At 43.3% G+C, this 26,815-nt stretch overlaps 1 protein-coding gene across 1 annotated transcript in view; it reads right to left on the reverse strand.

The window, feature by feature from the left end:
* The window catches only part of UMAD1 (UBAP1-MVB12-associated (UMA) domain containing 1), a 119,890-nt gene that overhangs the window by 63,805 nt on the left and 29,270 nt on the right, over window positions 1-26,815 (reverse strand). Inside the window, exon 2 of the mRNA XM_069211723.1 lies at window positions 5,892-5,995. Within this exon, the coding sequence (XP_069067824.1) occupies window positions 5,892-5,973 (82 nt within the window). The 5' untranslated portion in view covers window positions 5,974-5,995. The remainder of the gene's footprint in view (window positions 1-5,891; window positions 5,996-26,815) is intronic.

Genomic DNA, 26,815 nt, shown 5'->3' on the forward strand with positions numbered 1-26,815 from the left:
CAACCCAGCGTTAACTACTCGAATTCGTTTGTATGCACGATGGAAACAAGAGCCAGGACTCCTACAGTCCGCCCCGTGGTACAACGCAGAACTGCAGCTTGTTTTTCTACGAGCCGTATCCCCTGGAGCGGTGTTTTTTTTATCGAAATCGGAAAGGTTGCCGATACACTTTTCGGTGTCCACAAACAGTTATTCTAAGGTTTATAGCGTATTCTTCTAATGTGAGCTAAATAAAATATGGTTAATATTTTCAGACAGTAAACTCGCTACTGTGCTTTACTTGAAAGAATATCTGTATGAACTTCTCTTTGAAAAAAAAAAACCAGAAGGTTGGAAAAAAACAGGCTGACTTAGACAGCTTGCAGGCTGACCTATTTAAAACGCTTATGCGGTAAAGGGCATCTGCGTGAGTGAGTCTGAACTACTTTACTGCGCCGAACGAGAGAGAGATTAAACGTACACCCACACTATGACATTCAGATTGCATCCACTTTGTGGGTAGATGTACGGACATGAATTATACAGGATGTCGCTAATGGATTCCGAGTGCCAACCACACGTATTGCTTCGCAGTGCATTATGTAGTATATACAACCAGGTGTTGCCGTTTGCTGAGTAAAGTAGCCTATTCTAACCATAAATAAACAGGAATTTGTGGCTAACACGGCACGGTGATTTAGAAATCATAAAATCATTTCCAGTTACCAATCACATACATGTGAACTGTTTATTCAGGAAGTACTGGGATAATTATTCAATACAGCTTAACCGTTATTGTACTATGTGGGGTGGGAGGAAACTAGGCCTCGTCGCTCCCTTGGAATGAAAACACTTGCCCCACGGTGCTCTGCGGGCCTCCGCCGACCTGCCCGCCAGGAAGAACCCCCTTCCACTCCCCCTGGGATGCGGGCGGATGGGCACTGTCTGTCAGAGTCCAGCATAGCGCCATTTCAAGAACAGCACTTGACAGGTGGATAACATTCAAGAAAACAAAAAGGACGGGGCAAGAAGCCTGTTAAAATAACGTGTCCATGCCCTGCCTACCAGGAATCAAGCAGAGAAGAGTTTTGATACTGATGTGAAATATAATTTGAGAACTGATAATATAGAGAACAAGGACTTTGAAACCCATAGGTCAGACTTGCATTTTGATTTATAAGGCAGACCCATTCACTGTATGCACGCCAGAGGGGTGGCCATTTTTAGGTTTAAAGTTCACAATCGAAAATATGAAGCTATGATTTACAATACTGTCACTGAACGGCCGAAGAAGGAAGAACACCTGGTAATGAAACAGTGATGAACTTTATGTGGCAGAAATTTTTTTTTTTTTAATCTGATCAATAAAACAAATACATAGCAATGCAATGGTTCGCTCGAACGCACCCCAATGATGGTGCGAACCACAAATCCATTATAATCACAACTGACTCAATACTTTGGGGGAAACATTCCAGAGCTGAAAAGAAAAAATATTTTTGTAACTACACATTTTGAGGAAATTAGATTTTTGGTCTAGGTGCCGGGGTTCTCGCACTTAGCCCCTCATTACAAGTCAGGTAGTCAATGGTTACATATCTTGCACCAGGTAATTACTAATACTATAGGCTGTGGTAATTACACAGGAATTTGTCTTTACCCCACTTTCTGTAGCTTTTATGCATCGTTTTTGCGACATTTTCTTCTTCACATTTCTCTAGGTTTTGTTCCTGAAAGAATTGTGAAGGTGGGAAATAATCAATGTGCTGGCTTTTCCACTGAACTCGATTTTGATTTGGGATGATCGCATAATTGTAGTGAGGGTCCACAAGGAGGAAGTGTTTTAAGGAGAGGACCTCGACCACGGTATGCAAGTGTATGGCTTGGCCATCTCGCTTGAATTTTTTTTTTTTTTGCATGGCTATGTCTATTCACATTAGGGTGGAGGATTTATCAGCTTGACAACTTTGCCTTACAAGGGACGCTACTGGTTACTTCTGGTGGCATGTTCAAGGGGTTTCAGTCCAACTCTGATTTTAGGTGGGTCCCTGCTCTCCTTGGTCAAGGAGAGCCCATAAAAATGGGAGTAGTAATAATAATAATACTTACAAAGCACTTCATTCCACACTGCGAATTCTAAATTAGCACTGTAAATAACATATGTTACTATTACACGATTTTATGGTACTCAATTTATGTTCCTGGGAAGGATGGAAGAGTTTGAAAGTCTTGTATTCAAATCTGTGATCTGATGATCACTGCACATTTCAGCCATGAGTATTCTACTCACTGAGCCGGTCATCTGTTCTTAATTATATGTTACTAGACTTAACATCTGCCAATCATAATATAAACACCTAGGTCTAGACCTACTGCACTATTTGCTGATTTTCAGGCAGTTTTGCAGCATCTTACGTCTGTGCCAAAACATGCTTTGACTTGAGACATACTCAGGCACTTGGAAGGCCTCCCTCTATATCAAAGTTACACATGTAGGACTAGAGAAATACCAGATCATCTGTGTCACTTGTTTTTCTCCAGTAATCCTGAAAGGAAGACTGGGTTGAAAAATAGCAAAGTCACTGGTCCTTGGACAGGAATGTATCTTCCTGATCAATCGAATATTGAGTAATAGGTATGCAAGTCTAAGAAACCTCACAATATGTCTGGATTGGCAAGTGCTACTCTCACCCTCTTACACCTGTTGCATGGAGGCCGGTCAAGTTTCAGACTTGGGTAAACTAGTCTAGTTGGAAGGTGCGACTACAAGTAATGGTTTGGCGTATTAGGCCATTGCTAATACCTAAGTATTATGGAAGAGCACTGACAGATAAGTAGTCAATCTAGAGACACTCAGGTTTCATTTATGGAATTTTGGAGCCCTTTCATAATGCTGAAAATGTTTCAGTGTGGCACATATCTACATAAGCAAGACAATAAATTGGTCCTTCCAATGGGCCTGTGTATCTGAATTTTCCAGGTCAATCTGTAAATGTGGTAAGTCATAACAGCTGCCTGGTAAAAGGACCACATTTATGTATTAGTGTTACCCTGAGATGAGACAGTCTGTGTGCAGTAGCATGTATAAATAAGCTGGAGACTTTCTGGTACCCCAAAAAATAAGTGAATGTCTTAGGGCCTGATTACGATCTTAGCGGATGGGATACTCCGTCACAAACATGACGGATATCCCGTCTGCCGTATTACAAGTTCCATTATATCCTATGGAACTTGTAATACTGCGGACGGGATATCCGTCACATTTGATCAGTCAAGATCGTAATTAGGCCCTTAGTCTCATTGCACAAAATTCCAAAGGCGAATGCAAATTAAATAGAAGCTGCAATATGGATGCAGAAGCACATCATTTTTCTGCGATGAGTCAGCCCTCGTTAAACAAGCATTTGCAGTGCAATGGGTCTCGTGTTTGCTTGAGTTAGAGCTGTTAATGTTGTAAATTCCATACTGGAATTTTCTTGCCAATTAATTAACATGAAAATTAAAACAGTTGAGATAAGTGAGCTGATTCAAAGCGCCATGGCTACCAACAACATGAGCACGAAGGAGAGACACAAAAGGAAAAAGACGTTTGCTCGCAGTCCAAAGTATCGGCAAACCGCCCCAAGGAGGGACAAGCGTAAGGCATTTACTAGTGATGACAAAGGATTTTTGAAAGGCAAGCCCACAAACTATGATAGTGATGGGCGTATTTAAAAGCCCACAGATAGATTATAACAGATCAGAGCCCTTGCACGCTCGACCTAAAAATGACATACCCTGTATCTAAACTATTCCTTGATAGCTATAATTTTTACTTTGTGCTGTATTTCTTTCTGTGACATGATTGCGCTGGTGAGGTTCGAACTCCCAACATTATGCATGAGTGCCTACACCTCAGATAGTTATAGCCTCTAATAACACTGACACTAGTACCACGTAATCCATTTTGCACTGCCCCCGCTGATAATCTGTTTCCAAGATTCCGATCAAGCTACCTTTTAAGATTGATCTTATCACTTCTTAATATTTGATTTTCAGGGTTTTTTACACAGAAGTCATCCATGAAATTGATTAATTACAGAGTTCAAGGACAAGAAGTTTTGTAAAATATACAAATAAGAGAACTTTCAACATACTCATATTATCTTTGTAGAGAATCCTGATTTTGGGCACAAACTAGGGATTCTGAGTCTAGCTGTAAGTACCGCACTTGCAGGATTCTCCAAGCATGATTTTCACCAGGTTCACCAGGTGGATGGTAAAAATACCACAAACTGGGTTTTAACCACCGAAAAGGGGGAACACATCCAATATGACAGCATTAGCACCCATTCCTAGGTTCAAACTCTGAATAATATGCTAAAGGTTCACAGTAAAAACAAATCTCCCAGTATTGGCAGTTCCTGGTGCAGTATTGCTGCATCTGTTTAGCATGGTAAAGCTAATGCGGTGATAAGCAGCTTCCAAGATGCATGGTTCTGATTTGCTATTTAGGACACATTAGACGGCTGAAGTGAAACGTAATCATAAGCAGAATTTCCTAAACTCGTACTAAACATCCTTGGTAGCCCAGGCAAGCACTCTGTCTTCCACCACAACACACAACACAAGCCTTGTGAACTCAAGACAAATCTGTCCAGGTAGCATCATTCATTGAGCACATACCAATCTTTATTTTAATAATTTATATTGCTAAATGTCGGAATTTACTGGCGGCTTAGTTGTCCCCCAATAGCCAATGTAAAGCACAAAATATTTAACAACAATTAAGTTAACATTAGTGGCCAGCTAGCAGCAGACCTGCTAACTATTTAAACATTTCCAAACAAAATGCACAAACCTGTTCATCAACCCTCCCCCGGCCGCAAAAAAGATAAGAATAATGGGGGCCTGTAATGTTTATAATTAATTGTATACTTTAAAGCTCTCAACCATTGCCAATCTCTCAGGTACGAGTCTCTATAAGCATACGTTTATCTACCTCTGAACTGTAGTAGCCTAGTGTGTCATACCCATGGCATACATATTCAACTACATTTTTCTACATTATCAGTTATTACACATTGCAGCAGATAGAGCATGAGTGGAGCTTCTCAAGACTTCCAGATGAACTGGAAGATGATATTTTGTATTCTGAAATATTATGCGATTGCCAGAGTCAGCATCTTGCCCGTAGACTTAAATTGGTCCAGAATCATTAACTTATCCTCTTGTAACTGAGCATCCAAATGCGGTAGAACTAAGTGAAATGTTACATGTCGGAAGTTCTACATTAAAAACAAGTGATATCTTGGTTAAACAGCGTACACCAGGCTTCCAAAGTCTAATTTAAAGGATTTTCAATGGCCTATTGTTACTCAGCATAAAAGATTGCAAAACTGGGGACTGAAGGTTGAAGCGCGAGGTAAATGACGGTTGCACTAATTTGCATGCACTGCATAAAATTACTTCCTCCTCAACCAGCTCATGATACTTCCTGCCGTTTTCCCTACGTTCTACTCATTTAATGGAGGAAGAGGTCTTCGCGCCTTGGACATCAGGTAGGTTCTGCACTACCTTTTGAGCTCAACCCCCTCTCTGCAGAATCGGGGCATCACTCTTATGAAAAATGTTGCAATAAATGACAACTACAACCGTTACATCCTTCAAACGCGCAAATAAATCGTGCACTCGATACAGACAAAACCTGACAAAAACCAATAAACTAGTGCCAAAGAATCTGAAGAGCTACAGGTCGCTAAGTAAGTTTAATGTGCCTTTAATGCTGAACAAAGCTATTCAATTATTCTCTCTTCTAATTAGAACAATAAAAGCTGATTCAATTAAACATTAGACGTCAGCCCTTACAATATCACAAAAAAAGAGTGGAAAAGTAAATATTATTTCATAACAATGTACAGAGTGCTGCTTACCCAGAAAAACGAACCCATCAGCTTCTTTTTCTGGAGGCGAAATCTTCCGAGATTCTTGGTTGCTTCGAAAAATTCGGAACATATTCCCTTTACACACCAATTACCTAAAAAGTGTTGAATAAGAAATACCACGGTCATTCCCAATGGAAGAGATGACAACGTACGATCAGCAGAGTCATCCATGACATTTCTTAATGTCCCAACCCCACCCAAGCACTCAATAAATAGATCTGAGAAAATGAACAATTAGAGCCACAGATGGCTAAGAGCGAGAATCTAACTTTCTGACCTTTATTTAATTATTTTACTCAGTGTAAAAAAAAAAAACTTAACAGAATTCATTTAACCTTTGATTGGATAAAAAAACACTAATCCTTGATATTAAGTAGTTTGTGGTGTGATTCCCAAATAAACAACAAGCACTGGCAAAATCTGTAATCCTGACCTTGGCAAACTGGTGCAATGACTGTTTTGTATTGCAAGCATATGCCACAAACACAGAAATAAGCTTGCTTGTATAAAATTGAATGAAAAAAAAATACAACGATGCATACAATTTCAATAGAGCGACAAAAAACAATATATGTACCTCTTACAAGGCAGGTTTACTTAGAACAGGTATAGAAACCCTTTTATACTTTTAACGGGAATCACAGAAAAAATAATCACTATTGGTTCAAAGATAAAGTACCATTGCCTTTGACCAACTGTAAACCGCAGACATAGTTTAAACACACATTGATGACTAAGAAGACCAGCACTGACAAAGCCAATATGTCTCACTTATGCGAGGTATTGGCTTTGTCAATGTTTTATGGCAGTGCAGCTGCTGAGCAACATTCCTTAAAGTAAAAAAAAAAAGAAAAAAAAGTGGGGGGCTCTGAAGTAGCCAGAGCTGGCTGAAGAATGGAGGGCACGTGGAGGGGGGGAGAGCAGATAGAGGGGGGTAGGGAAATAACTTTCTTTTAATTACAAGGTGGGTAGTAACTCAAGGGCGGGGGAGGCAACATGGAGGGTGGGTCGACAATGGAATGAGTGGGGGACAAAAAAAAAAAAACACTATGACGCAGCCCGCGGTGTCCAATTACACCTTATTTTTTGTTATGGCAGGTTGGGGGGGCTAACATGGACAACAGAAGAAGGAATGACAGATGGGGCAAGCAACAACACAGACAATGGAAGGCAGGTGGGTGAGGGCAAGCAACAACAAGAACAATGGAAGAAGGAATGGATGGAGGGTGAAGCAAGCAAAAAGATGGACAACGGAAGAAGGGAAGGCAGATGGGGCAGCCAAGGACATGGACAACAGAATGAGGACATGTGGGGCAAGCAACACAGGCAACGAAGGGAGGGCAAGGGAGGCAAGCAATACGGACAAAGGAAGGCAGGAGAAAAACGGAGTTTAGAAGAGCACACAAGGAAGCCAGCTTTAAAAAAAAAAAAAAAAACACCACACACACACACCCTGACAGAGTGCTTAAACACAAAGACAAGAGGAACACCTAACAAAATGAGCAGTGGAAGGACACAAGTCATGTGTCCATGCTCCAGGAGAGAAACAAACACATGAAGACGGAGAATGTCTATGGCAGCTGACCAATAAGAAGCAAGCCAAAGAGCGTGACAATGAATCCAATGAATGGTAACCAATGGGCAGCCTCTAAGCCCACTTTTAGGGAAAACAATGTCTTGCAATAGACACTGTATTCGTATCTTAGGCTAGAGCTATATAGGACATAGAAAAAAAAACCAAGTAGGCTAGAGGACATTGATCTGCATTCGAGGCTGGATGGGCAGAAAGAGCTCTAGTACAATGCTTTAAATAATCAGGCATTTTTTGGTACGGATTACCACTTCTTTAATTTGAAAGGAAGAGTTCCATCCCTTCTCAGCACTGGTGAATACTTTTAACATGAGAATACAGGCACATCTCAGTAGGAAACAGATACTCTAGGTTTTAGAGTACCGTCACTTTTATATTTGCATTTCAAGCACCAAGCACATCCAGCCTAAAACGGCCTCGATTGAGCAGGACACAATTTGTTTTAAGCACATTCATGATTTGATACTTTGGATACATTATTATCCTGTCTTATTGCCAGAACTTCCAGACCATACACAACACGTTTACCACACTACACCTGGTAGCTTTGTGTAATTTGAGGTGGTTATATGATTCCTTCTAAGGTAATAGAACTGGGTAACCAGGACAACACAATGTATGAACATGGGTACTAAGTCCATCCACACCATTGGGAGCTGTCGGCCCCATTCCTGGCTACCTCACAGTGCTTAACCTGGACACCTGAACCTACCGGGATGGAAGGTGGTTACGGCAACCTAAACATGACACGCTGACTCCCCAAGGCAGTTGTGGAAAAATATCTTAATCTGGTTGTGGGATTACTTGCACATGCCCAGGCGAAACACAAGAGAGGTATGAGATAAGTTTTCAATACATTTATTAAAAGAATCGTAATCTTGCATAGAAAGAATGAGCTGCAATAATTAGGCAGATGAAACAAAGCAAAGTTACCAGCGTTCTAAACATGGTAAAGACAATGAATAATCCAACCATTGTGAGTGAGGTTCTAGAGATTCTAGGAGTTCTAGAGGTACCTACCTAACTCTAAGACTATACTTTCAGCACAGTGGGTGTACCCTTCTGTCTGGCCCAATCTAAGGGATTAGCCTTAGCCCTTACCCGGAGGTGGAGTCAGGAATCAGCCTGCAGTATATATGGCAATTCTCACAGGATGCTGGTAGATTAGCGCCAGCAGAGCTGCAATGCAAACACAGTATTCATCCCAGCATGGGCCCCTTCCAGGTCCATGCACCATTTACATAATGCGATACTGTGTCGAACGCACAGCTCTGACACAATGCTGTGTCTAGATGTTAGAAGCTGTCTCCTTAACAGGCAACGCAAGAACTGGAATATTGTGTACTGTGTCTGTAGCCTTGAACAGAAAGTACTGACTACATGTTGTGCAAAGCCTAACTAAACAAGTAACTCGTACCACATATTCCTAGAAGAATAACATGCAAGGAAAGTCTGTAAAATATGAAATATAAAATGAAGCTTAAAAAAGGGGAGCCAACTACCGTCTAAGAGATCCTCACAACAAGGTTGGTATAAAAAGACTTTATTTAGCACTATACAACACATTTTTAAGATGTTTCATTTTCTTCTGTTTTTTCAGGGGTCAGTGCTGATGTTTGTTAGAAAAGATTGGTGGCGATATTGTATTTGTGGAGAACAAAAATACAAACATTGACTTCTCTCAAAACAGCAATGACTGCTACTCAAGAACAGAGGAGAAACAGTAACACCCTTACAATATGAATAGGGTGATAAATACAACAGGGGCAGGGTGAGTAACAGGGCTCCTTCCAAACTCATGAAATTTATGGAACATCAACTTACACATGAAGAAATACTGTAGCAATACTACAGTTCACAATTGCTGCTCTTATGTTGCAATGTGTTATCTTTTCCCACTGTTATGGTTTTATGGTGCTAAAATAGAGGCCTTCTAAATATTACACTACATACACTTACTTCTGCATTACACAGAGAATGGCACTGTGGTGGCTTATAACTAACATAGACGCACACTTCGCAACTCAGTAGACACTTTAAATGCCTAAGCTGCTGTTGGGCTTTAACAGGTAAAAAGAAAGAGTTTGGTCTTTAGAATTTTGAGTAGCTCTGACATTCTTTTCATATACATCCCTCTTCCCACCCTCTCTCTGTCTCTCTCTCTCTCGCAGGTGAGTGAGAAGTGGAAAAGAGTAAGAAAATATCCCTGACCAGTTCATCCATAGAGCATTGTGCTTGGAGAGAGGGTGTGGTACCTGGATGTGAAGCTTGGGCATTTTGCATTTTCTGCTGTGGTGAAAAGGTCTATTTGAGGAGTGACCCACTTTTGGAAGTATTTTTGAAGGAGTTGTGGGTGGAGTTCCAATTCGTGGACTTGTTGATGAAGCAAGATCTGACAACTACAATGACAGTGTCCCCCCCCAACCTTTTTGTAGATAATACATAGCTGTCATGTTGTACACCTGGACTAAGACAACTTTGAGTGACAGGTGAGGAAGGAAAGCTTTCAGGGCTAGAAATACTGCCTGAAGCTCCAGATATTTGATGTGCATGATTTGGTGATTGAGATCCCAGACCCCCTGCACAGTGAGATCCTGAAGATGCGCACCCCAACCCATCAGGGATACACCAGTGGTCATGAAAAGAAAAACTTAAATCCACCATACTCCTGAAGGTACAGAAGATGTGGCCTCGGGGCCAGGGATGCTGACTTTGGAGCTGTAAAACTGGGTTTGAGTCCAGGCATCAAATCAACAACCCATGATTCTGGGCACATTATACTCCACTGCTTAAACATTAACATGACTGTGTGTAATATTACTTGTGCTTATTGTAAAGCGTTCCAATGCCCCTGGGGCTAGTTTTATATATATCTGAAAAAAACAAAGGTTATAGGGATGTTATAGTTAGGCTCACATTTCACTCGTACAAAACCAGTGAAATTCAGCAGTTATAGTTACCTGAACTAACTATAACTTACGCCCGCAATGCACTGCTTATGACCTCACATATTACGTCACTCATGACATAGTCAGTGACATCACTGATGACATCACCGATGACATCATCCAGTGAGTGTTAGTGTTTTCTAAAAGTCTGAGTGTTAAGCATATATCCCAAGGAACAACAAGTTAAAATAGTATACTTTCTGTACTACTAATGAGTCATGCTATTTCTAACATATATTATGTGAGTAACTGTCTGACTGTGTATGAGTAGGTGTTAGAGTGCCTGTATAGTTAGGTATGTGAGTAGCTGTGTGAGTGAGTGAGTGGCTGCAAGAGTGACTATTGGTGAGAGGGTGTGTCAGTGGCTGTATGGGAGAGTGACTGGCTGTGTGAGTGGCTGTGTGGGTGTCTGAATGGCTGTGTAAGTAGCTGTATGGGTGTGTGAGTGGCTGTATTGTAGAGTAAGGGTCTGCGTGAACGGATGTATGGGTGAGTGAGCGGATGCATGAGTGCCTGTATGGATGTGTGAATGGGTGTGTAAGTGGTTGTGTGGGTGCGTGAGAGAGTGTGATTGCCTGTATGGGTGAGTGAGAGACTGTATGGGTGAGTGCGAGTGGCAGTATAGGTAAGTGGGTGTGAAAGCAGCTGTTCGGGTGAGTGTGTGGCTCCGTGAATGGCTGTATGGGTGACTGGTTGTGTGAATAGCTGTATGAGCAGGTGAGTGGGTGTCTGAGTGGCTCTATGGATGAGTGAGTGGGTGTATGAATGGCTCTATGGGCAAGTGAGTGGCTGTGTGAGTACCTGTATGGATCGGTGGATGGGCATGTGAGTGGTTGCATGAGTGAGTGTATGAGAGGTTGTATATGGGTGTGAGTAGGTGTGCGCTTCCGTGGATGATGTCATCAGTGATGTCATTTGATCATGTCATGAGTGATGCAATATGTGTGGTTATAAGCAGTGCATTGCAGACCCCCTCTCTGAGCGGATATCACCCTCGGGGGTCCAAATCCCCAGGGCCTGGCCATGTTTCCCTGGGTGTCTTGGTCCCAGTGTGCTATAGGACCTCAGGGGAGCCTCAAGGTCCCCGTGGTACCAGTTGGCTCCCAGTCTTCTGACAGAACCAGCACTGCTATTATACACAGGGAGCTGCTAAACATGCATCTACCCGTGTGCATGCGGGCAGGGAAAGAGATGAAACCTCTGCTTCCAACTGGCGGGAGCAATTTGACAGTTTCCACCCGCTGGAAGCTGATTGTTTGCTTTTGCTTGGTGGGACTGTCATGAGGTTATTTTAGCATTTACATGGGCACATTATTTAGTCCAGGGCCTGAGGCTTGTGCCCTCTCACCTAGTTACATTTCGCTTTTGTTCCTTTTTTTATTTTAGCAAAGTTTCATTTTAGAGGAGATGTTTTTCATTCTTTTATCAGTTGCCCTTCTTTGCATGCAGACTTTGTTATTCATTTCATACACAACATTTTCATCCTGTGCTCAACCCAAGGCTGTACACGATATTTACCAGGTATTGCTGGTCCAAACAGTACATTGTCTACCCTACACAGAAAAATACATGTTGTCACGTGAGGGCAGTTCTTAGAATAACCAATATGTTATTATAAAACATCACACTGCCCATGCCAGGGTAGAGGGGACATTTTAAGCCAGCTTGCCATCTCATGCGGCACATCGTTGCAGTTTTTGCAGAAACCTTTTGATTCCTCTTTGTCAATGTGGGAGGACTCCCAGCAGACTAAAAGACCTATTCTTCACCTCTGAACGCAGGTATGGGGGTTGGGTTTCCTTCCTGGGACCAGAAGGGCAGATTAGGGCTAACACTGCTATTTGCTTTCATGCAGGAACTTACCAGTGTAGGTAAGGATGTTGGGGACACTATTGTGACAATATGGTGATACTTTTCTTGTGTTTCACTTTCCTGGTCAATGCTTCGTTAATGCTGCGTTTCATTATCCTCATAATCGCAAGTCTTTGCATATATAAGGCCTGTGTAACTATGAGAAAGGGGTACAGTCTGTTCCACCACGACTTCCCTGAGGTGTATGAGTTTCATGCGATAGGCTGCCACAAATCGCTCTCACCTTTGGTATTGGTGCGGTGCTGCTAGCTAGCCGGAAGGGTTAGGCCGACATCTGTCACACGGTGTGGGATCAGACTCAGACCGTCATACTCAGTGGTGCTGCCGCCCAGCAGTCCTGTTACGATAACAGGAGTCTACAACATGGCGAGGCACTGATTTTTAAGGCTCTTCCAATGATCTCTTTCTCATTTCCTGCTAAATCACCCTAACTACCTTATACGGAGACAACTGTAGTATTAGGGAATATCCTCTGCTAGGTAGGTACTACCGGTTTGACGATGTAGGTTGTTCAAGCTTGAACTCTTAAAAGGTTTCTCCCATAGTGTTTCCATCTCTGAACAATTAAATTCCACTTTATAAATTGGCAGACCAAAACAGGGTCGTAATTGCAATAACCACAAGACTCCCTCTCATAACGCATCTATTAAATTAAGGCCTCACATGAGGGAGGAGCGGTTACATTTTTCTTTGAGGCTCACGACACATACATAACAGATTTTTTTTTATTCTTGGGTCATTTTTCCAGCAGCAGACGGGAATGCACACAGATTTCATCAATACACTCCAGTAAATCCATCCGCACAATAGAGCCATATGTGCATTTAGAAATACCGCTATCTTATCAAGAACACCAAATTTGGCTTGATGGCACCCTACCCCATGTTACGCAAAATGTCAGTCTGAGTCCTTTAACTAATGACGGACCCACATGGCCAGAACTGGCTATCTATAAACCACTTCCTAACATGGGTAAAATGGTGGAAGCAGACGTACACTGCCTATACACTAATGTAGTAGAGATAGATAGATGATTAATACAATTTGTAAATTGGACTTTGAATATTATCCCAGTAAGGGCTGCTCCAGCACAACCACATGTGGCCACAGCAAGCATCATTGGTTGGCTGTTCAATTATGGGTAAAGTACCCACCAAACGTGAAGGGATTCCGCTTTGGTTAGCACACAAAAAAAACAAAAACAAAAAACAAATAGCGCCTTGGAAGCAGTATTTCCCCATACGGGACCCCAAGATACACATAGAATTCTTACAATGTGCTTGCCATTTGGGATAGTTCCCTCAGTGGACAACTGTGCTACTTGGGGTGCAGTATCTTGCTGCACTCTACATTATTGCACACGGTACACCAACACTTGCAAATCTTCCAGAAGTATTACAACAAATTCAGGATGAATATGGGGTTGCCCCGACTTTAGATCTGGGGATGCAATTAATATTCAATTTTGCCACAGTATCCTCGGTCACATTAAGTAACCTTAAAGGGGAAGCAGTAGCATTGGCAGTATGCCAACGGCTGCGGGATGTTCCTGTACAGGATCAGGAGCACGAGCTGCCAAACGTCATCACTGAAGCCTATTGAAGTATAGATCGAGATAGCCTGTGGGGCAGACCAAGTAAACTACAACTACAAGGTAAATCCAATGGGAATTCTACCAAGCAAGCAGAAAGAGGGATCTAAAAAAATGCTGGTATAAACAAAAACAAAATAAAGATGATACAAAACAAAGATGAGAAACTCCACACTCTGAGAGCACTGAGAAACGCTACAATTTGAGAAACAGAGATAGTTTAAAAACTCATGATATATACCCATGTATTGATACACATCAATCTCATTCATTTCAGGTCTCACCCGATAAACACAGTGAGAGAGGAGGGCGTTCCGAACAACCAAATGCGTACGTGGTACCAAGAAAAGATTCACAAGGCTCATCTGAATCCTCCATAAAAAAAAGGAAGAGAAACCTTCACAACAGAAAACACAATTTAAAAAGAAAAAAAAAGTGCCTGCAATCTAGGAATGCCATACATAATGAAAACTTTATTGGATAACAGGATGTGGGCACTGACTCTGATAGACAGTGCAGCAGAGGTCACAATAGTTCGCCGGAATCTTCAAGATCTCTTGGAGGTGAGAGCAACTAACAACTTTTTAGAAGTCGAAACATCAGACAGGCGAGTCTACCCCAGACAGAGTTAACAAACTGAATAGAAGTTGACGGAGACAGAGTGCACAATTAAAGTTATATTCTGGGAAAAACTAACGTTATGATAGAAAAGATTGGTCACCAGAATGTGTTCGTAAACTCCCACTACGGGAAAATGTCATTATGCCATCTTAGTCTGTCCTAGTTCCTGAAGAATTAAGACAGGCTTACGCAGAAGACTGGGAATTGGAACACACCCCGGCGCTGTATCGTAACCATGTAGAATGGGACAAAGTCTCACCCTACCACATAATACCGGTAAGATCAACACCACGTCCACAAGCACAATAACCCATTAAACATGAAGCTAAAGCACCAGTGAAATACTCACACAACTCGAATACCAGGGTGTGCTACAACCCTGCATATCACCAATGAACAACCCGTTGTTCCACGTAGATAAGCCGGACCATTTATATATAGAATAGTCTCAGAATACAGACATTGAAACAGTCACGCACGCACATCTGCTATAAATTTTTTTTACATAGCACTCATTAGCAATGTAGGACGCTGTGATGCTATTAATTGTGTTTGACCAATGACTTTGTGTTTCACCATTGCGCATATTAGTTGCTCAATGTTCACCAGTAGCACATTACATGTTGTGTTCAGTTTAGCTGCCTATTGGCTTTGACATGGCATTAGACATCACATTCAGTTTAGCTGCCTATTGGCTTTGACATGGCATTAGACATTACATTTGATATTTAGGTTAGCTGCCTATTGGCTTTAACATGGGATTAGACATTGCAGTTGAGACACTGCAGATGAGCTGTGTTTTTCCACATGATAGACCAAGCTGTGTTTTTCACACCTGACTATAGCGGATAAGAGCACGTAGATTTTGTGTTTACCTCTCAATCCAGTCTGAGAACGAGTGAGGCTCTCTGAGAATTGGCCACTCTCCAAGTTTCTTCGGTTCTCACACTGAGTTTGCTTTTAAGGATGACTCTGGACTACAGCAGGGTTAGATTATATCTGCTTGACTTCAGACAGGAACGGAGACGTCAGTTGCCTGTCTCCCGTTTGGGTAGAAAATCTCTTTCTTGCAGTTGAACGGAGTCATCAACTTGGAGCCCCAGAAAGATGAAGCTGAATATAGGCCATACAGCCTTGCCCTACGGTGATGAATTTGGACTTTTATGCTTTGCTTTGAAGTTATGCTATAATATAATCACATGTATTTGCTGTGTACATTGCAACTGAGAAGTACTTTGATATTTTGCTTTCATTGCTGCGACTACTTTTGAACGTGTGCTTCCAGTCTACTAATTTCGTCTCACAGGAACCTCGTGGTGATGTAATAACAACAATAAATGTCTACTTTAAACTCAGAAGTGCATTCCAGAGAGGTTCTGTAAGCTTGGTTATGAGATAAGAGCAGGAAAGCAGAACATTTTGGCATAGTCGTCAGTTTTCAGAGTCAGAATTGGAGATTTCGAAGTGCACAATTTAAAAGTGTAATTGTTTTTTGTTGTTTAGAGAATTAAAGAAGCACGGCAGACCATGTTTGAAAATTCATGCGAAGTTAAACTGCCTTATGGTGCTGTGAGAAACATGTTTTCTTGTTTATCAGGGCTATGTGAGTCGGGATGAGTGCTATGATAAAACATATTTAGAAAATGTGCCTTTTGAAAGAAATTATGTTCCTTTTGTTCTTGACAGAAGGGTTTGGGTACTTTTATCTGCTTACAGAAAAATGCAGGAGAGATGTAGGCAGTTAGAACATGAAAATAAGAATTTACGTGAGCAAATTAGCCAGAACACATTAATGCAAGATAATGCTGAAATCTATAAAACTGCTTTTTTAGAAGAATCTGGCTTTTCCCATTCCAGTAATGAGGGGGTTAAAATAGGTGTGTGCCAGTCTGAGCCTCAGTGTGTGCAAAACACCCCACAGTTTTTGGCTGTTGAAGTGCATTCCTTAACAGATAACATTGAGAACAGAGCTTGGAATGTGCCGCTTTTGCATAGAAAAATTAATTTGGACAAGGCAGAAGTACTGTTGCTAAATGTGACTATTTGCACTAAGCAAGAGACACCGAGTTTCATGAGCTTGTTTGATTTTTGGAAACAGTATAGCCCTCATCTGAGTGAAATCCTAACACCTTGGTATAAAGTAACTAGGAAAAAACATGAGAAGCTGCGCAATTCTGATTTGGCAAATTAAATAATTCAGACTTTGGGTTTCTGCGCAGTGCAAGAGGGAAACACTGATTTACAAGTAAATCAGGAACAGGGGAAGACAAGAGTGCCCCTGGAACTTTGGAGTATGAAACCTGAAATATCAAGCATGCAGTGGGTGATGAATTCACCTAAATCTCACAGTTTAGGACAGGCATAGGAGACTAGTATCATACACTGGATCTGGTACATGCAAGACAGGGCTAGAGTCACTGCATCCCAACATGAACAGGTGTCACAAGCTCCTTTTCAGGAGGAGGAGAGGGTGCAGGGAGTACCACAGATAAGAGTCCCCAGTGAAATTGAGTGCATCATTTGAATTCATGTCCCCGGAGGATAAAAAGCATGTTTGTTTGACTAATGATTAATTGACTGAAGAGTTGTTTTCTAGCACAGGAGAAGGAACAGCATTGTACAATGTGTGTCAGACTTTAAAGCAAGAGCTACTTGAGATGTGTCATTTTTACACTGATTCTTGGTTCACTGCCAATGGTTTAACCGTTTGGTTTTGCACATGGCTTGTACATAACTGGTTCAATTCCCTTGCAGTTTTTAAAGAGAAAAATTCAGAGTCTGAAGTGTCCACCCAGAATTCTGACTTAGTGGTGATGGCTAAGTGGGTGCACCAGAAATGTGGACATCTGGGAGAAAAAGCCACTTACAGGTGGGCAGAGATTAGAGAGATGTACATTCCCCTAGATTTGATAGAAACTGTGATTGTGCCTATTTGTCAGCACGCACAACAGCAATCTGTCCCACAAACAGTCACAGAGCAGCTGGGGAGAGGAAAGTTACCAGGATAAATATGGCAAATTGATCAGGTTTTAGGGGGAGTGATTGCTGCAGATTACCAAGGAGAAATCACAATTAGGCTGATAACTAGAAAAAAAATCTGATTCATTCATACAGATTGGAGACAGAATTGCCCTACTTGTCAAAAGTGCAGTGAATGGAGGTTTGGTAAAGAAGGAGTCTGCCCCAGCCCTTCTGACAGTGCAAGGAAAGGGAAGCTGTGGTGCAGCAGATAAAAACCTCAGCGCTGAGGTGTGGGTTGAAGCCCCAAATGACCCTCCAGAACCTGCAGAAATCATAACAAAGGGCCCCAAAAAACGTCCTGCTGATTATAAAACAAGGAGAGAAAGAAGAAGGGCACATTTCAGATGACAAATGTTATTTGCAAGAAAAGTCATACTTTTTTCTTTTGAAGATCCTACCACGTTTCACCACTGACCATGAGTGTGCTGTGTGGTCTCCCTTCTGGTGTGCGCGTGTGGGGTCGGGAAAGGGACCGAACCCCCAACCTGAACCTGATTGATTAAAGTACAAGCACCATGGATCCATTTTGCGCAACTGGCGCCTTCAGTTCAAGTTCAACTTGTTTGATTACATTCTTCCACTGGAACTAAGCAACCTTACCAGTTAACTGTCTGTTTTTTTGTGTGGAACTCTGACTTTCGCTTACATTCCAGCAAACCTTTCAGGTGGACCATGCACCTTTACATGAATAGAACTCATGCTATATCAACTTGTTGTTTTAGAGACACTATTATCCCAATCAGAGTATATAAGTTTCAGTCTTTTCTGTGTAGATGTATCTGATGTGAAAGGTTATGAGATCAATATGTTAATCTACTTCCATTGCTTTACAGTGAATGCTTTTATCATTCAAATCTGATTTGCTTATAATGTTTTTTTTGTGTTGATGTTTTTTTGTTTTTATTTGAAAGAATACGTAAGTAAACAAAAATTCATTAGTCATAGGGTGGAATGTGATGCTATTAATTGTGTTTGACCAATGACTTTGTGTTTCACCATTGCGCATATTAGTTGCTCAATGTTCACCAGTAGCACATTACATGTTGTGTTCAGTTTAGCTGCCTATTGGCTTTGACATGGCATTAGACATTACATTTGATATTTAGGTTAGCTGCCTATTGGCTTTAACGTGGGGTTAGACATTGCAGATGAGCTGTGTTTTTCCACGATAGACAAAGCTGTGTTTTTCACACCAGACTATAGCTGATAAGAGCACGTAGATTTTGTGTTTACCTCTCAATCCAGTCTGAGAACGAGTGAGGCTCTCGGAGAATTGGCCACTCTCCAAGTTTCTTCGGATTTCACACTGAGTTTGCTTTTAAGGATGACTCTGGACTACAGCAGGGTTAGATTGAATCTGCTTGACTTCAGACAGGAACGGAGACGTCAGTTGCCTGTCTCCCGTTTGGGTAGAAAATCTCTTTCTTGCAGTTGAACGGAGTCATCAACTTGAATCCCCAGAAAGATGAAGCTGAATATAGGCCCTACAGCCTTGCCCTACAGTGATGAATTTTGACTTTTATGCTTTGCTTTGAAGTTATGCTATAATATAATCACATGTATTTGCTGTGTACATTGCAACTAAGAAGCACTTTGATATATTTTGCTTTCATTGCTGCGACTACTTCTGAACGTGTGCTTCCAGTCTACTAATTTCGTCTCTCAGGAACCTCGTGGTGATGTAATAATAACAATAAATGTCTTCTTTAAACTCAGAAGTGCATTCCAGAGAGGTTCTGTAAGCTCGGTTATGAGATAAGAGCAGGAAAGCAGAACAGGCGCAAAAAATACAAAACAATCTTGGATATTTCCAATGTTTTTTTCTGCCAAAATATAGAGCCTGGAAGCAGGGATCTGACAGCCTTCAGCGCATAAGGCTTGCAAAGGACATTTTGCAGACTCCCACAAGGGTATAGGAACAGTCCTGGATTGTTCTCAGCAAGGGTAACATCCATACTACACAACATTGACCCTGAGGATTTGTCCTATATGGACTACATCTACCTAATAGATGACGACCCAGTTACAAACCTAAGACGGGTGGGACCGCACTGTGGTGGGTTTCAGTGAAATAGGCTACAAATATATTTTAAAAGAACAAAAATTGCCTCTCTCAGGGTTCTTTTTTTGGGATTCAGGTTATCAGATGAAGGCGTCCCACTGTCTAGAAAAGCGTGCACAATTACAACCACCAAATACCATCAAAAAGCTACAATAATTTTTGTAATTTTTCAATTTTGGCAGAACATACATTCCAGATTATGCACAATGCATAAAACCACTTTATGACCTGATACATCCAGATTTTTCAAGTAAATATTGGACAGCTGAAACACGCATTCGTAGGGCATTACAACAGGACATGCTTGAAGCAAAACACTTAAACACATGTGATAACAAACCAAACTTGGTCATCAGAGTAATTGTTGGAGCCATTGGGTTCACCTATGTAGCATTCACATCCCTATAGCGTACAAATCACATTTGTATTCAACTGAACAACATATTGCACCCACTGAGAAAATCTGACTGCTGTCCAAATGGCTGTCATAAAAGATACCTCTAGCCCAGGGAAAACAAATTGTTGTTGTGACCCCAATACCGGCCTTACCTTAAAGGCTGTGACAAAAGCCAGCGTTCCAAATGCAAAAGCATTATACCCATGTTGGATACAATGAGCCACCTCTCCAACTGCCACTGATGTGGACTATGTTTTTGAACCAAAACTTCAGACACAATAGCTACTACAAGATGAACTTGAATATCTAACAGCTACAAATATTTTGCCTCTTGATCAATATCAAATGATTATTTACACTGACGGTTCAGCACAACCAGCAGTTGGTGCAAAATAACAATACTCTGCTGCTTGCACGGCAGTGGGTGAATTCCTGATGGATGGCAAGTTCCACCCCAAAACACACACTCAGACCCTAGGGGAATGCACATCATAATTGGCAGAGCTTAAGGCTCTATTATTGGCATTGGCAAACATGGATCCTGACCTCCTAACACTGACTGTGTGTGATTCATATTATTGTGTCCAGTCCTTTAATGAATATCTGCAGTACTGGCGCCAGAAGGGGTTCAGAGATTCAAAAGGCAACACCACCAAAAACAGACTCCTCTGGGGGAAGGTATCAGATCTAAAAGGGATGCTACCCAATACCCATGTAGTACATACAATAGGCCAATAATGTGTAGAAGTACACATTGGAGGAAAAACATTGCCTGATAAGGCAGCCAAGTCAGCAATGGCCACAGCTTCTGTTGCTGTGATTACTCATTCCAAGACGAGGCTGGATAATGAAACACTGGCTGCTGTGAAAGCTTTAACTGAGAGCAAGCCCATGCTTAAATTGTATCTCACCAAATATCCCTAAACTTTAAGTGTCCAAAATGTTGCATTCGTAACACCACCAGGGGTAGGTGATTGTGTGATTACCAACCAAGACCAAAGATTAGAACTAATAAAGGCAGCGCATAGAGGGGTTGTTTCTGCTGATGCAGGTGTGGCAGACACAATCACGTTATTGCAGAAAGCCTGTTGGCCAGGCCTATACAAACAGAATGTCCATTGTTGTGACATCTGTCAACAAATAAGAGAGTCCACTGGTAAACGTTCACCCCAGACACCCCTCCTAATTTCCAACAAACCACTACAATGTGTGTACCTGGACCAGTGTGGTCCGCTAAAACCTGATGGTGCATACAAATACATCTTAGTTGCTGTTGATTCTTGCGCCAGATTTCTATGGGTATGCCCACAACGATCAGCTGACGCTCAAACTGTTATTAAAGATTGGCATGTCTTTATCTGGACATATGCAGTTGCTGCTTTCCATTCTGGCTAGGGTCCTGCCTTTGCCTTTAGGGCATTCAGGGACACCATGGTGACAATGGGGGTCTAACTGTATTTCTTGTCTTCATATCATCCCGAGGGAAACACTGTTATGGAGCGTAAGAACCAAGACGTACAGCAATCCTTAACAGCTAGAGTACCAGGTTCAGGTCGTAGTTTGTTAACCACCTATATTGAGTCCAGAGAGCACTTCTTAATCTGCCCAGAAGGTTCTTGTGAGGGCACACACCATAAGTTTCTGTTTGTATACCTATGTATGTCCCAGATGAACAAGTTACTTACCTTCGGTAACGCTTTTTCTGGTGGATACACTAGCTACCTGTGGATTTCTCACCTTATGAATTCTCCCAATGCGCCAGCATTCGACAGAAAATCTTCCTAGCTCTCCATATCGACGAGGACATCACAATTGAGCGGCTCCGCACGCGACTCCGTCTGACATCACCGTGACAATAAGAGGTCCTCGCCGGTGTGCTGATGTCAGTTTCACCCATTTTTTATGTGCCTTTAAGGTGAACAGGTGAAAACCGACCTCAAGATAGCTCAAATGAATACATACATAAAACCATATTGATGTAACACAAGTCCAACAACCATTTATATATAAATTATCAAAACATATATACACTTGTAATACAGAAGTCTTGGTATGACCAGACAGGCAACGGGGAGGCGGGTGGGACTGTGAGGAATCCACAGGTAGCTAGTGTATCCACCAGAAAAAGCGTTGCCAAAGGAAAGTTACTTGTTCTTCTGATGGATACGAGGTAGATTCCTCACCTTATGAATAGAGTCCAAAAGCAGTACACACTCGGAGGAGGGTGCCTGACCGGTCAAAAAAAGAAATTCTGCAACACAGAACGTGCAAAATGGCCGTCCCTCCTAACTTCCGCATCCAAGCAATAATGCTTTGCGAAAGTGTGGAGGGAAGCCCAAGCTGCTGCTTGCAAATATCCACCACCAGGAACACCTCTAGCCAGGGCCGAAGTGGCAGATTTAGCCCTGGAAGAATGGGCTCTAATACCCTCAGGAGGAACCTTCTTTGTCAACGAGTAACCGATCTTGATGCAAAGAATGACCCACCAGGATAAAGTTATTTTATGGACCGCTCTGCCTTTCCTCTTTCCTATATATCCAACGAAGAGTTGGACCTCCAATCGAAAGTCCTTTGTTCTCTCAATATAAAACCTGAGAGCCCTTTTGGGGTCCAAACGATGGAGTCTCTCTTCCTCTTTTGAAGGAGGAGGGTAAAAAGATGGCAGGGCAATAGATTGCCCCATATGGAAAGTAGTGACAACTTTAGGGAGAAAAGCCGCCCTGGTTTTCAGCACCACTTTGTCAGCAAAGAATGTAGTAAAGGGAGATTTAACACTCAGGGCCTGAAGTTCACTCACACGCCTATCAGACGTAATAGCTATCAGGAAAACTGACTTAAGGACCAATAACCTTAAATTAAAAATGTCAAAATCAGATTTAAGTCCCACTGAGGCATAAGTAACAGAGTGGAAGGAAATGTATTTGTTAAACCTTTCAAGAACCTAACAACAATAGGTGATTTGAACATGGCAGGTTGATCCGGAAGACAAAGAAAGGCTGACAGTGCAGACAAATAGCCTTTGACAGTCGCAACTGCACACCCTTCTGTGCTAAAGTTAAAGCAAACAACAAAACATCAGAGAAATGGGCTCTCAAGGGATCAATTTGTTTCTCTCCACACTAAGCCACGAATTTTGCCCACCTGCTTGTATAAACAGTCTTAGTGGGGTGACGCCTGGCCGATAAAATAACATCTACTACATCTGGTGGGAGAGAGAAAGAACTCAGATTGCCCCATTCAATCTCCAGGCATGTAGGTGCAGGCTCTAGAGGTGGGGGTGTAGAACCTGCCCCTGCGACTGTCAGAGGAGATCTGCCCTGCGAGGGAGACGGAGCAGAGGGCACAGGGAGAGTTGGAGAAGGTCCGTGTACCACACCCTTCTCGGCCAATCCGGAGCTATTAAAATGACTTGAGCCCGATCTTGGTGAATCTTCCTCAGAACCCGAGGAATCAAGGGTATGGGGGAAACGTGTAAAGCAACTGGTAGCACCAAGACATCTGAAACGCATCCCCCAAAGCTCCTTGCACCGGATACTGGAGGCTGCAGAACGACGGGCAGTGCGCGTTCTCCTGAGTGGCAAAAAGGTCTATCTGTGGAGAACCTCACATCCGAAAGATGAGACGGACCAGACACGGATGGAGACGCCACTCGTGATCGGCCGAGAAATGCCGACTGAGACTGTCCGCACGTACGTTCAGAACCCTGGCTAGATGGTTTGCTACTATGCAAATCCGATGGTCCTGTGCCCAGGACCAGAGCTGCAGAGCCTCTCTGCAGAGAAGGTACGACCCCACTCCTCCCTGCTTGTTTATATACCACATCGCGGTAGTGTTGTCCGTCAAGACTTGAACCAACTGACCGCGAAGGGACGGAAGGAAGGCCTTGAGAGCCAAACCCACAATTCTAACAGACTTATATGAAAAGTCTGTTCCACTGGACACCAAAGACCTTTGATCTCCAGGTCCCCCAGATGATCTCCCTGCCCTAGAGAGGAAGCATCCGTTAAGACCATGGCCACCGGAGGCGGCAGTGAAAACGGCCTTCCTTTGAAAAGGTTGCCTTCCACAGCCCACCATCGTAGATCTGCTGCAGCGTCTCTGGAGATAGATATCGACTCCTCGAGATCCCCTTTGTGCTGAAATCACTGCCTGCGGAGGCACCTTTGGAGAGCCCTCATGTGCCAACGTATTTGAGTAACCACCAAAATGCAAGAAGCGAACAGACCGAGCAGGAGTAGGACCTTGAGGACTGGAACAACTGCTCCATTTTGAAACATTGGAATCAACGCCTGAATGTCCTGAATCCGCTAAGGCAGAGGAAAGGCACAATTCAATGTTGTATCCGGTACTGCCCCTATGAACAGGAGGTGCTGAGAGGGCTCCGGGTGAGACATGGGCACGTTTACCGAAAAGCCCAGACTGAACAACAACTGAGTTGTCATCTGCAAGTGATGCAGCACGAGCTCTGGAGACTTGGCTTTGATCAATCAATCGTCCAGGTATGGGAATACGGATATTCCCTTCCTTCGGAAACTTGCTGCAACCACCGCCATCACCTTCGTCAAGACTCGAGGTGCTGAAGTAAGACCAAACGGAAGGACCACAAACTGGTAGTGTTGCAACCCCACCACAAACTGGAGATACTTCCTGTGCGACTTGAGAATAGGGATATGAAAGTAAACATCCTGCAAGTCGACAGACACAATCCAATCCTCTTTGTTCAACGCCAGAAGCATCTGTGCCAGAGTCAGCATCTTGAATTTCTCCTGTTTGAGGAACCGATTCAAAATCCTCAGATCCAGGATAGGTCTCAATCAACCATCCTTCTTGGGGATCAGGAAATATCTTGAATAACAACCCTGACTCCTTACCTGCTCTGGAACCAACTCCATTGCACCTTTCAATAACAAGATCTGAACCTCCTGCTGCAACAACAGGAGATGATCTTCTGAACAAAACAAGGGACGGGAGGGATGGATGGGGGAGGGGGGAACTCCTGAAAAGGAAGAGCATATCCTATTCTCACAATATTTAGAACCCAGGAGTCTGATGTGGTTAACTCAAAATACGTAACCTTCCCCCTACAGGAGAAGTGTGGCTCAAAATGGGCAGAAAACTAGGGCTGCTTCCCTTGTTGTTGTCCCCCAGAGGGAGAGGATGATGCAGGGTGCTGCTGGTTGGCCCCTCTTGTCCGAACACTCCCCCGCCCTCTAAAGGATCTATATGGGAGGCTGGCAGGCAGTTGGACTATGAACTGGGGTCTCCCACGGTAAACGGCTTCACGCCCAAACCCCCTAAACCTCCAATAGGACCTGAAAGGGGTAGTAGTGGAAGCCTGCAGACCCAAAGACTTTGCTGTGGCCCTACTGTCCTTAAAGTGCTCTAAGGCAGTCCATTGAAAGGCAGGTCCAATAAAGTGGCCTGGACATCTGAAGAAAAGCCAGAGGACCTCAACCACGCATGCCTCCCGGTAGCGATAGAGGTACCCATCGCCCTGGCCACCGAGTGTGCAGTATCCAGACCAGACTGGATAATCTGCTTCACGCAGCTTGAGCATCTGACAGGAGCTCACCGAACTGTCCTTGCATCTCCTGCGGCACGTCTGGAACCATGGCTTTAGCCGTGTCCATCAGGGCGTGCACATATCTAACTAACACACAGGTAGCGTTTGCTGCTTTCAGGGCATTAATACAGGAAGAAAAGATCTTCTTGGCCGACTGCTCCATTCTCTTGGACTCCCTGTCCGAAGGAATCACAGGGAAGAAGCCTGGTGCAGAACATGAGGCCTGAACTACCAGACTCTCCAGGGTGGGATGCTTTAACAAAAATCCCGGATCTCCAAGAGCCACCCTATACCGTCTTGCCACAGATCTTTTCACAGCTGGGGATGACACAGGCTTCCTCCATACCTCTAAAACAGGCTCTGTAAGAGCATCATTAAATGGGAGCAATGGTTCAGCTGAAGCTGAAGAAGGATGCAGGACCTGGGTTAAAATATTCGTTTTAACCTTGGCAGCCGGCAATGGAAGATCCAAGAAATTCGCCGCCTTCCTGACCTTGGAACGGAAAGAGGCCGCTTCCTCTGAACTCCCCTGGAGAAGAAAGGTCCTACTCCGGGTAAGTGTCTAGCCCACTGGCTGAGTCTAGGCCTTGATATTCCCCCTAGGGCTCCGCAATCTCTCCTTCTTCCAGTAACTGTCTTTGGTACTCCTGTTCCTCTAAGAGCCTCAGTGCTTTTCTGCGCGACCTCAACCTGGCCTCCAACCTCGGCGTCGACAGAGTTTGCCGACATCGATGACACCGGCTTCAAGACTGAAAGACGCGGACCAGGAGAAGAAGGAGACACTACGATTCAATCCGGATCCATCCGGCGTCGGAGCCGGTCCCATTGGCGCCGTGGACACCTGAGGCTCCGTCTTCGGTGCTGACAGATAAGGCGATGTCATCAGCGCCGCAGGTCTATAAGGTGATGTCATCGGCGCCGTAGGCCTTTGAGGCGAGATCATCGATGCCGAACCGGCACCCTCAGCCGGATAAAAGGGCATGAGCGGCGCTGTCTTATAAGGGGCCGGGGAGCCCAATGTAAATGCCAAAGGACCCATGGGACCAGCTGGTGCACCAGGAGGAGCCATAGCATGAAACATGTTAGACATGGGATCTAAAAAGGCTGCCAATCCGCTCCATGAGCCAGGAAGGCAGGATACCGCTGATCTTCATGCAGCACTTGCACTGGCTGAGCATCTGAATCCTGCACCCCAGGTGAAAAGCGAGGGCTCTCTTGAGGCGCAACTATCTCTAAGACCGATGGC

Source organism: Pleurodeles waltl, chromosome 10, assembly GCF_031143425.1.
Source record: "Pleurodeles waltl isolate 20211129_DDA chromosome 10, aPleWal1.hap1.20221129, whole genome shotgun sequence".
Classification (NCBI taxonomy): Eukaryota; Metazoa; Chordata; class Amphibia; order Caudata; family Salamandridae; genus Pleurodeles; species Pleurodeles waltl.